Source organism: Aythya ferina, assembly GCF_964211825.1.
Source record: "Aythya ferina genome assembly, chromosome: 3".
Classification (NCBI taxonomy): Eukaryota; Metazoa; Chordata; class Aves; order Anseriformes; family Anatidae; genus Aythya; species Aythya ferina.
The window spans coordinates 55,737,814-55,750,302 of NC_140298.1; the positions used below are offsets into that span (position 1 = coordinate 55,737,814).

At 38.3% G+C, this 12,489-nt stretch overlaps 1 protein-coding gene across 6 annotated transcripts in view; it reads left to right on the forward strand.

Moving 5' to 3' along the window:
* The window catches only part of TULP4 (TUB like protein 4), a 154,233-nt gene that overhangs the window by 114,283 nt on the left and 27,461 nt on the right, over nt 1-12,489 (forward strand). For 5 of the 6 annotated variants that reach the window (XR_014691952.1, XM_084515782.1, XM_084515784.1 and 2 more), the window contains exons 5-8: nt 204-384; nt 2,934-3,068; nt 6,991-7,157; nt 7,955-7,990. Coding sequence is in view for 5 of the 6 variants with exons in the window: in XM_084515782.1 (XP_084371908.1) it covers nt 204-384; nt 2,934-3,068; nt 6,991-7,157; nt 7,955-7,990 (519 nt within the window). In the remaining variant the exon portion in view is untranslated. The remainder of the gene's footprint in view (nt 1-203; nt 385-2,933; nt 3,069-6,990; nt 7,158-7,954; nt 7,991-12,489) is intronic. The other variant, XM_084515786.1, reaches the window with a different exon arrangement.

Consider the following 12,489-nt stretch of genomic DNA (forward strand, 5'->3'; position numbering starts at 1 on the left):
CAAGCAAATTAGATTTTGCTGCTTAGTCTTCATTCATGTACATCTTTGATGGGTTGCAGTGTCCTATTATGGCACCAGTTCAAACCCCTGACTGCTGTGGTTTTAATTTATTTCCAGAATAGCAGGTTAATTGCAAGATGCATTCAAAGGAGGGTCCGGTCACTGACCTCTGATGGGGCTGGGGGCTGTTGTGTTATTTTCAGGTTCTGTTTGGCACCGCTGATGGTCAGGTTATCGTCATGGACTGCCATGGCCGAATGCTAGCCCACGTGCTCCTTCACGAGTCAGATGGCATCCTTAGCATGTCCTGGAACTACCCCAGCTTCCTGGTGGAGGACAGCAGCGAGAGCGACACAGACTCCGATGACTATTCCCCACCACAAGGTAGGATTATTTGCACATCTTTCTGCTTTGGCTTTGCTGGTGGTCATGAAGACATCTTGAACACCAGGGAGAAGTCACGTTGTACTGTAACAGCAGGATGGCCATGGTTTTAAGCTGGTAGAAGTGGAAAGACAGTGCATTCCTGTTGAGGTACAGTCAGGGATGGAGCAGAATAGTGGTATGAGAGAGTGGGTTCATCCCCAGCTCTGCCAGTAACCCTGCTGTATGACTTGCTGTGAGTCATACCTCATCTGTGCTGCTTTGCCTCCAGTTGTGCAAATGAGGTAACAGCACAGAACTCTAAGTTTTTATTGAGGGCAAGTGAAAAACACTAGATAAGGGCACATCAGGTGTCACTGATAAGCAGACATGATATATTTCAGTGGTTCATATGTATGGAGGTAGTCAGAGGACAGTCACAAAACTGAATGCATTATTATATCAATTTGTGTGCAAAGACACCCATATTAGACACGGCAGAAGGTGCTACATCTTTAAAGGAATCCTGTGAAGCAGAGTTTATACTCATAATTATAGTCCCATTCTTGATAGTCATGACATAAAGCACTCAATAAATCTCAGAGAAGAATGGAAATAAAAGTATTTCCTTCAACTACATGTGATAGAAAGAGGATAACTTGAGCTATCTGCAGTTACTAATTCCCATACCTCAGAGCACATTGCCAGTTTGGCAGTCAGTAAGAAATCCTTCATGACCCCTAAGTATAAAACTCATTGTGTGACATGTTTTGATTTTAAATTATTTGGAAATCATAAATAGCAAAGACCTAGCAGGCCACTGGGTGTACATGGTTTGTGGGGTAGGATATGTCATTACTCCTTTCATCCCGGTCCTTCTCAGTCCAAGTAATAGTAATAATGCTTTTTGTAAATGCTGTTGATTATTCTGTAAGATGTAAGTAAGCTGTGTCTGTGTTCCAGTATATGATGTCTGAACTAAATTAAGGGCTATTATATCAGTGATTGTACTGAATCATGGAAAATTTGAATACGTAATGGCTATGAATGATTCTGAATGTGCATCTCACATCTGAACCACTGAATTGAGAACTCTTGCAGTTTTAGGTCTAATTTGGGTTCAATCCAAAAATGTATCTTTTCCAGAATCACCTGTGTGTATGTCAATATAATAAACATACGTATTTAATAAATACTGATAGAGTCTGATCATCTGAAGAAAATGTAACATCTTTTGGCCTGAGGTTTGTTTTGGCTTTCATGTCTCACTTCTGGTGAGATTTGTTACCTTAGAATAAAAGAAACAAACTTCCAGGTCTCCTAGCAAGCTTCTAATGCAAGACAAGGAACAACATTAAATCGTCTTTTTATTGTTTTTTTAAAATCCAGCTGGGGGATGGTGAAGTTGCAGAGTACACAGATGAGAACTTAAATGATCCAAATGTGCTAGCTTTTTCTGAGTCAGTCAGGGGGTGGGTGTACTCGTTAGAAGCCTACAAGTCTACTTTTAATGATTACCCAAACATGATGTGTTTTCTTTAGAGCAGATGCAGAATAAACCTCTCAAAGGTGACAAGCCTTTGACTCACACAGAAGTGTAGGAAGGACTGCAAGTTTGATGTTTTTTTTCTTACCAAACTATATACACACATGGAGCTGCTAATTACTAGATACCATTCTCTGAAGTGGTTTTTGATCATCTCTTTTGCAAGTTCAGGAAGCAATATTACTTTTAAGTGTCTGTGCTATTTTTGATGACTGAAAAGGTGCTGGTCAGGCCTTGTGAGCACTTTATCAGGGGCCAGCAGCATCTCCTGTCAAAGTTTGTCAAAAAAAAATGAGTTAAATAGTGAATGCTGCAGATGGTGATACTGGTCATTAAGTATTTGAACAAATGAATTTTGGTGAATGCTGAAAAGTAAGCTCAGAGGAGCAGAGACTTTATAGAAATAGTTTGGAAAGTGAAGTTTTCCATTTGAGCTCATCTTCACCTTTGAGCACATTGGATCCTGTTGTGAAGGATGGCATGCAATTTTTTATGCTGCTGCCTAGCTCTTAACATTTAAAATACAGTAATTTGTGAAAGGTCAGTATGTTCTCTTAGAAGCTCTTACAAATTCTCTAGTGACTCCAGGAGTCCCCAGCACTTGCCCAAGCAGAAAATTTGTGTAACAAGTAGCTTTTAGAGTGATTATACTGTTTATTATGCTGTCTTTCAACTTTGGGTCCAAGGAAACCTTCCAAAGCACCAGCTTTCAATTTGGGAAGCTCACAATGAAAAAATACAGAAAACCACCTTTATGCAGCGTAACAGAAGATCCATAAATCCCTTTGGATTTACTGTAGTGAAAATGCAAAAAGAAAAAAATGTTGGGGTTTCACAAAAACAGACAAACTGACTAGCTGCACCTGCTTTGCTGTTGCTTACAGACATTACAGAAATAAGCAGGTAGAGTTTGAGGCTTGGAACCATTCCTGATGAGGACAAGCTTAATTACAGTGTCTCTCAACGTGGATGTAATTACTTCGGTGGTTCACTTTTCGCTCACTCCTGAGCCTTGTTTTTGCAGATGGTCCAGCCGCATATCCAGTCCCGGTGCAGAACACCAAGCCACTACTGACCGTCAGCTTCACGTCTGGAGACATCAGTTTAATGAACAATTACGATGACCTCTCTCCTACTATCATCCGCTCAGGGTTGAAAGGTACAAAAGGCAGACATCTCACCCCCTTCTATTCTCTGTTTTACTTGCACTTTTAATTATGTGCGTATAGGTTATGTTTTTCTGTTCATCTCTCAACCCAGGAGCTCTTATCACCCAGAGCTCAGCTGCTGGTGTTGCCGTTATCAGCACTGACACCTGCTGGTGAAAGAGCAGTGCTTGGTTAATAGATCTTTTTGTATTTGGAAAAATGTTTAAATTTTTGAGATTTTGTTTTTATGGGAGCTTTCTAGAGCAAATTGATCTGTTTGTCTTTTTTCAGCTGAATGTGCTATTAAGTTAACGCTTGCTTGTGTGAATGGCCCTCTTATATAACACTTTGTTTATATTTTTAATTCACAATGTCTCTTCCCATGCTTTTAGTAACCAGGTATGAATCACAATACTCTTTTGAATGCCTTACAAATTTTGGAAACTTCCTGAAATTATCGATTACAAAGAGGCAAGTTATGCTGAAAGAAGGAAAATTCCACTGATTATTACTATAACATCTTGCTAAGTGATGTGTGAATGTTTGTAAAATCAGCATTCCATGTCAAATCTTTAATTTACATTGAAATCTTTACTGTTCTTACCTATCAAAGAGTCCCTTACCTTGCCAGCACCCTCAGTAAAATTTATAGTGTTTTGCCTGCAGAGAAATTTTAATTCACTAAGGCACATAAGTGAATACATAAATATGGGCTCCATTGATTCTTTTTGGTCTCTACAAGTAAATCAGTTTTATATTAGATGCAAAAAAAAAAAAAAGGGAAACCTAAACTGTCAAAGCAAACCCTTAGCTTTTCCGTAATTGTAGAGTATTGTTAAAAAGTTATTCTAATTCCAGCAAAGTAGTTTTTGGGTGATCAGCTGTACAGGGGAGTCTTAGGAGGTAAAAAATCACCTTTGAGAATTCTGCCCCACTCCTGCTTCCATCTATCTCAACACAAGAAGCATGTGGCTGGCAAAAAGTAGCTTCATGAGGCAACCCTATGATCCAGAAAACTTCAGCCAGAAGGGCTGCTTAAAGCCTGGGAAAATCGGAACCCATTTAGAGAAGCTCTTGTGATATCCACCTGTGTGCCCAGCATCACTGTAGAATTATAGTAAATCGGGTAAGTAGTCTTGAGTTGGCATCTAGTCTGTGCTTCTGGCTGGAAGCAGTAGGAGAAACTTGCTCACTGTTTAGAGTTGTAGGGATCCTACTTGCCGAGGATGTCTGTCTTGTTTCACTAATGGAAAAAGGTCCCTTAATTACATCACGTTCCACTAGCAAAATATTAGCGCACAAGCTGCAGTAGAAATATTTTTATGGTCTGTAAACTTGACTGCATCATTGACATCAGTAGAGGAAGAATGTGCAACATCTTGTTGGATAGGCAGCATGTGTGAGACAGAGGGAGAGAAAGGTGATTGGGATGTCACTGTCTTGTTTTGAAGTTAACCACTGCATGATGAAAAGCATTTTATATATAGTTGATATATGGATACACAGATTTTCTGTACCTTCTTATCAAAAATGTTGTCAAGCAACTGTCATTTTGCTGGTTATTATCACATATAAGAATGTGCAACCCACCCAGCACAGGGCCTCCATCCTCTCCAGCCACTTGGAGCTCAGCTAAGAGTGAATGATCTTCAGTGTTGTATGTGAGTCAATTCACGTGTTTCTGTCTGCAATGTGTAAGTATTGCATTGTGGTCTCTGTAGCAGATGCCCTTGTCTTTATGGGCTGCTGTAGGCTACTAAATGTATTTTTAAAGCAGGCAACTATAAAACTCTTTCATGCAATACCAATATATTTTTGACCTTCTACTAGCTTTGCATAGCTGTCATTTGACTGGCAATATTCACATTAAATTGTTGTATGAAAGCTTTTGCTGTTGGATGAGAATTTGATTACCCAAATGCAACTTCTTTGCTTCATCCAGCTTAAACACTCCTGGAAGTTTTGTCTATTCTAGCAGTGGTCCTGAACTGTTCAGCTGTATGCTTTCTTTTTTCATACTTTTTAACTCAGTGATTCTCAGAGCTACCTACTGAAATACATCAACTAGGTGTACTAGTTAGCTGCAACTGCTACCTGCAGAGCTGTTGCACATGTGGAGTGCTCTCTGTTAAAGGTTTGTTAATATTCACATCTGTGATGGTTGGCTAACTAGCTTTGGGGGATGACTGTGATCCGCTGATTCATTTGCAGATCAGTACCCTAGATGAAATCTCCCCCTCATTTCTAATCTCTGCGCTTGCACTGAGACCTGGTTATGAGCTGAGCTATTTTAATCTCAAGGTTAAAAAGCCTAAAACCCCGTTGGTGGTGCAACATGCTGTGGAGTCACTCCGTCCCAGGGGGATGCTGTGGACCACATCTGGTTCTTCTCTGCCATTGCAGCAGCCTTGCTCTAGGAGTTTGGAGAGCAAGAAAGAAAATTGGTGGACACAATAATCACTCCTCTTTTTCTTGGTATGGGGATCAATGGAAAGTTTTACTTGAAGACAGCTAGCCAAATGAGGTTCTTGTTTCACTTTGGTAGTTAAGCGAGTGTAGTAAAGCTCATTATCACAAGTGGAGTTGATCTGCTTGCCCCACTGATTTCTAAAATAACTATCATCAAACTCTGAGAAAGATGGATTAAATCCCATTGTAGATTACTTAGAGGGCCGACGACCAAGAGAAAAAGAGGCATACAATGCCTGGCTCTGAAAAAATTATCTTGAGAAACCTATGTCTTGCTTCTGATACATACAGAAGCATAATTCCCATGAGAAATATCAGAAAGTTGAAATAATACAAAACCATTTTAAATTGCACATAAAAGTCCCTGAAAATGACAAGTTGACAACTTGAAACAATTTTGAGATCCTTCCTGCCAACTCTTATTTCTCTCCTGCTTCTTCATTTGAAGACAGCTTCTCGCCCACAAGTGTCTTCAAAAGGTTCTTGGCAGATTGAGCATCCCAGAGCACAAAAGTTTTGTCTTTACCATCACTTTGTCTCAGTACAAAATAGCTGCCTTTCACCTCTGGTTTAAGATTAAAAAGGTTTAAAGACTAGCTCAGTATTCCTTGCACATGCAAATCTGCCTTTGAAACACAAGCAGAAACACAAAGTACTGTTTTGGTGCTCTTGTTGAAGTGTGACAACGAGCTGGAGGATATAACGGTTTGAAATTAGCATCCCCAAATTAAGCTGTGGGCGTTCCTCATTATGAGGTGCCTGTAGGAGAAGTAACTGATATGTATATTCATATCCATGTGTATGAGAGACTAAGCAATCCCTGTGTGCTTCTGGCAAACTTCTGCTAGACAAAGGAGTAGCTTTCCAGAAGTCATGTCAAATGAGAAGCTATGACTTGGAGGCTATATGAATTTAAGGACAAAAATCCAAGTCTTTCAAGTTTGATGTTACAAATCTTGGGTTATATTAAAAGTTAAATTCACAAAGAGTGGGGGTATGAAGCATTGCCACATATGCTGCTTTTTAGCACTGTAGGCCTCTCCACACAAATATTTTTGCTGCTCCCTTAGTCACTGAGGTTATTTATCTGGGCATTAAATTGATTTCACTTATTTAGCCCAAGGTTATACACATTATATCTTCCACACCAGTTTTAACATCACAAATAAATTCTTGTACTTAACATATTTAGGAACAACAGCTAATTTACATTCTATACTCACTATAGAGATAGAGAAGTTAGTGGGTTTTTACACTTTTTTTGCAATCCACAAAATAAAAAGGAAGAGGCATTCTCAGAATTGCATATACATTATATTTGCTACTATTCTGATGAAAATATGTAGGTTTTTAAGTAACCTCTGAGAGTATGATTTAGATTCTCAAATCACTGTTGTGCCTCTGGAAACACTGTTCCTATTGATTCTAATAATTGGTTACTGCAAACTATCTTTGCTCTTTCAGATGTGGTGGTCCAGTGGTGTACGCAAGGAGACCTACTTGCAGTAGCAGGGATGGAGAAGCAGTGTCAGCTTGTTGAACTTAGCAATGGCTCCCTGTTGAAAAGCGCACTTGTCAAGTTCTACAACGTGCGCGGGGAACATATCTACACTCTGGAGACACCTGTGCAGGTAGGAGGTATTTTTAAGTCAGTTCTTAATGCTTTGCTGACTTGATTTTTCCACATTGGCTTTTAGGTGTAGACCTGCAATATGAAAAGGATTGCAAAATGTCCTTAGTGAATTGATAAATACAATATATATATAAAAACACTGTAAATAATCATTTGTATTACAGTAGATATTCAAGAGTACATCTGATTCTAAGGCTAGGTATTGTGCGATATGAAATAAGAAACATTCTGTTTCCTAAAACCATCGGGCAATGAGTGGACAAGATAGAAAAGGGAAATTCAGTTATTTCACAGGTAAATGGGCGAGGACAAAAATCTAGATACCTTGCTTAATGCTGTAGCAGTGCCAAGAACTGGACTAAAATATTCCAAATCCAGTATCAGTACCACAAGGTTATTCTCTCTTTGTTAGTGCTATAATTTTCTAATGTATAATCAGTTGATCTGATGCAATATTTTACCTGTTATGGCATCAGATGGAGAAGGATGAATTAGGCAGTCTTGTCTCCCACTTACTGTACAGATTTTCACTGTAACCTTGGTCATGTTACTTAACAAACAAATGTCAACACGTGTGTTGCTCAGGAGCACAACATGCTTCATAAGTTTCCACTGATATTTCAGAACACAGCTGAACATCATTCTACAGTTTATTTCTTTTTTTTTTTTTTTCCTGACTGTTACTAGTGAAATATAATTTATAATAACTTTGAAATCCAGAAGTGGCAAAAATGTTAGATATATTTACTTAATTATGATTAATGATGCTACCATCTATTACTGTTTCCTTTTCAGTACCGTGATCTGAGATGGATACAAAAGGATGACACAGTAAACCAGCTGCTGAGCTTTTGTGTTTACTTACATTTAGCATTAATCTGTGCTTATTAGTACTAGTGCTCTAATTTAGATAGAATTCTTTAGTTCCATAGTGTATAAAATAAAATAATGTTGTCTAAAGCTAACCTGAATATGTGCGGAGATACCTAATGCTGGTTTAGGTATCTAAAAGACTTACCCATGCACACAGTTTTATTGTTGTAAATGTAGCCCTTTAAGCAAAGTAGCACAGCCCTATTCTCAGTGGATCACTTCTGGAGAAAACATATTTATACCAGTGCAGCTCATTCCCAGGCCAGGTTAAAAACAAGCTGTATTCTGTTACTTTAGTTCTAGGATACAGTATGTCCATGTTAGCTGTTGCACTGGTATAACACTTCAGTGTTGAGCTGTGAAATCAAGTTGATGGTTGAGCAGTGGAACGGATGGGGACAGGTTGCTTTAAGATGTACATCTGTACAGGCTCATCTCTTACTGCTCTCTCCCCCAGTGTATTCCCAATAACCTCAAATTCTCTTTTGCTTCAGTGCTTTCATTTCCGCTAGTTCTTCCAACATCCCTTCATTTCATATTTTTCAGCTCTTCTCCTTTCCATTCTATTTATAAGCACATATTGTGGCTGGTGTGAGAGGTAATTATTCTGCCATTAAATGAGTACTCATAGGACAAACTGACAGGTCATACAGAACAGGTAACTGCGCCACAATGCAGTATGTCTCATAGTGAAAATAATTAACCAGAGCTCCTCTGCTTTTCCAGCTGACAATTTTCACTGAAATTTTAGCAGTATTTTATTATCATGGAGATTTCCCTCTCTTTCTCGACTTCTGATGACAGCCTACAGCTTCAGAGGTTACTAAACAAGGATGGAAGTGAAAGATAGGGAGATGGAAACCACCAATTAATATCACAATCACGGACTCTCATTTCCTTAGGAAAACAGGCTAAAAATAACAATCAAACTCACATATTTATGTTAATTTTAAAACTGTGTGCATAAACCTGCCCAAAATTAAAGCCATTCCTCTCATGTTGTTAGTCAATGTTTATTCTCTTTATTTAGTGCACTTAAATTCGTATTTACTGAGCTGCCGGAGGAAGTGAGGGGGTCTTTCAGAAAGACACCTGTATCTGCTCGTGTGGACTTTATGCTACTATGTATTTGAATGCTGGTCTAACAATATTACCACCTAAATAATAGATATGCTAAAACATTGCAAAGTGTTCAGTCTACTAACAGAACCAGATAAAGACTGCTGTTGCAAAAATATTGCTAATAACTGCCCTTATTCTGTACCTCTGTTCCAAAGATGTATACGCAAAGATGACAGTGAGTCAGTGGTCCCAGTGATATGTCTGATGACAAATTCATCAAAGTAAATTCATTAGTTTTCTATAATATGGCAGTCAGCCTCGTAATGGGATTTCATAAAACTCATCACTGGTTATTGAAAACAAATGGAAGAAAAGAATTTCCACATCTCAGACTCTTCTATTTGAACTGTTTCTTCTGAAGCAAGCAAATGTGTGACTGGAAAAGCACATTTATTCCAAATGAGCATTGTTCTGAATATAAAGGTCAAAGAAAGTAAAGCAACAACAAACGTAGAACATAGGGGATTACTGGTGCAAAACTATGTGGTACTCTGTCCCAGTCCTTTGATAAAGCAGATGTCTGAAATTTTTATCAGTAAAATATACTCAGCTATCTCTGTTTCTGCTGTTTTCCTATCCTGTATATCTTGGTAGGGTGTTGCAGGAAACAAGAAATGTTATTGAATTGTTTATAGCAAAAGTCAATCTAAAGCTGATGTGTGATTTATATGCAACTTGGCTGGAATGTTACGTAGCATAAAGTCACTGCAAACCCCAATGTGGAATAGATTAGGGTACTGCAGTTTACTGATCCCGACGATGACTGTTGTCATGGTTCCCTTAAAGGTGTTTTATATGCCACCTTCTCTTCCAGCTTTAATATGTTTTTGACATCCTCCATATCATTTGATGAACTCTCTTAAGCACCTTCAGTGTAGGATTTTACGGTTCATAAACCCAGTTTGCTGACTATAAAACCCTAGGAAGGGAAATTGCACTTGTTTAGAAGTATCCAAATGAACAATGAAAAATAATATTCATAAACAGAATGATAGAGCTAGCATATTGTAACTGTCTCTTGTTCTCTGCATTGGGGCTTCAGCCCTGACATTCTGAAAAAAATGTATTTGCAGAATATAGTGCAATGAACTGAAAAAGCACTGCTAAAATCTGGGCAAATGAAGAACTTCTGCTACACGGAGTCAAACTGCTTTGAACTGTGAAAGAATGATGAAAAAATTCCTGAAGTCCCTTCAGAAAGTCACACCAGACTTTTATATTACCAGAAGCAATTATATCAAAAACAGGTCCATGTTGTGACTCCCAAGAGTCAATACTGATTATTTATCTTATTCAATGAGCATATCTTAAAGGTTGTTGATCAGCGGATAACTATTCAAAATATACTATCAATTTCTGTAAATCTTAGTACTTACTGTTCTCACCCCTGTGTGTAGAAACATCAACCTGATGAACTAAAAATGTGCCCAGTTGTTTTATCTGACAGTTTTTTTCATGGTCCTTCTTTCCCAGCATTTAAAACTGTTATTAAAACTGCAGGCTGCCCTGCTGGTTGTAATTTTTTTTTTTCCTTTTTTTTTTTTTTTTGAAGAATGTTTATGCTATTTGTTAAATCCTCATAACTTTTTCCTGGCAATAATCAGGGATGGGAATAATAGTAATAGGCCTCATTCAACACTGTGTCAGTCTTGCTAAAATTGTTTCCTGGAAATGCCACAATCGAGTTCTGTCACTTGAGAATTTCTCATCTGATGTGCAAACAGGGTTATTTATTATATCAATGAACCATACCCGCTGTCACAAAATTCACTTCTCAGTGGATACAACTACTTCATGTCTTCCTATTTGGACTTCAAACTCAGGAGTCTCCTGCAGGACCACTTAAAAATCAGCTATCTACTGACTTCACCAAACATGTGAAGTTATTCTGTTTGATGATTCACATTTTTTGCTTATATTTCAGCTTCCTTCTCTGTTTTTTTATGATTTTTCTTTCTTGCGTGTCCCAAAGAGGACCAGGGGAAGAAGATGGTGGATTTAGAAACCCTGATACTGATCTCATCTATGCATTTATAATCCTAGAGTAAATTTACATTAGCTTATGATTTTATACTGCTGTGTAACTGCTGTATGAACAGATTAGACCTAAAGTGCAAAGAAGAAGAAAGATAAGAATGAGGTGAGCTCAGCAAGTTCCAGAATCAGCAGTTGTACAGGCAAAAAGATATGATGCAGAAAAACTGTTGTCACATTTTTCTCAGTGTAGTACTTTTAAACCCTAATCCAGAGTTTTGTACCAAAGGCTAAATCTTTATGGGAGAAGGTCTGGGTAGTCTTCGAGAAGACCCACTTGCTCTAACCATGCTGCAGTCAGCAGGAGCCCTCATGACATTTCATGGACTGCTCCTGTGCTGGAAATGTCCTGGCATCTGAACAGTTAGATTTAAGACAGTGTGCTTCTGCAGAAACCTGATAATTGTGTAAAATCCATTTTACTAAGGCCTGAGAAGGAAGGTGCAATTTTAGGTTAAATTCAGATCAAAAGGACTTTGAGAGAAGAGGCTGCCTTTTATGTTACCCAGCTGAGCTGACCTTGCTTACTTTGTCTTCATCTATTTCACATACAGTGTTCAGGGTTGTTGCTTCTGAATTAACATTGTCTTTCATTTTCTATTGCCTGAAGTTAATCCTATTTAGTTGTCGTTGGATGACACCAAAGTTTCAAAGAGTTTATTTACAGAAATAAAAGAGTTTCAGGATGAAAAACAAAAGCATCAGCTTAGAACTAACCAGCATAACAATTCTTTGGGATATCAATAAAGACCTTCATGTTTTCTGTATAGGCCATAAGAGTATTTCTGACTGCTACACGAATGGGTCATGATCAGGACTGCAAAATACAGCCTTTCTATACTTGGTTAGGAACAGCTTCATTCTGCTAGGATGGAATCTCACAGTTACATTGAAATCTAAACAACACCACCAAAACTCACTGTAGAAACAGGATACAAGAAACACCTGCAAATCAAATAAGAGTTTGCTGAGTTTTCTGCATGAAAAATCATGTAAGGCCACAGCAGTGTAATTTCTGAGCATGTCATAGTCTTTATTGCTTTTATCACCATCAGTTCTCTTGCTAGTTAATATTATTCCCACTGTAAATAAGGGTAACAGAAGAACGAAAATATTAAATTACTTTCCAACAATTATCCTTGAACTCTACAGCAGTGCAGAGATGTGCACACAAAATTCAGAAGATCCAGGTGGGCACTGTAGCCATTGCACCTTCTGGTATCTCTGAAAAAAAGCAGGGAGAAAGGCAAAGCATGCATCTCCACAACAGCAAGGTACAGTGAGAGAAAGCAGACAGTGTC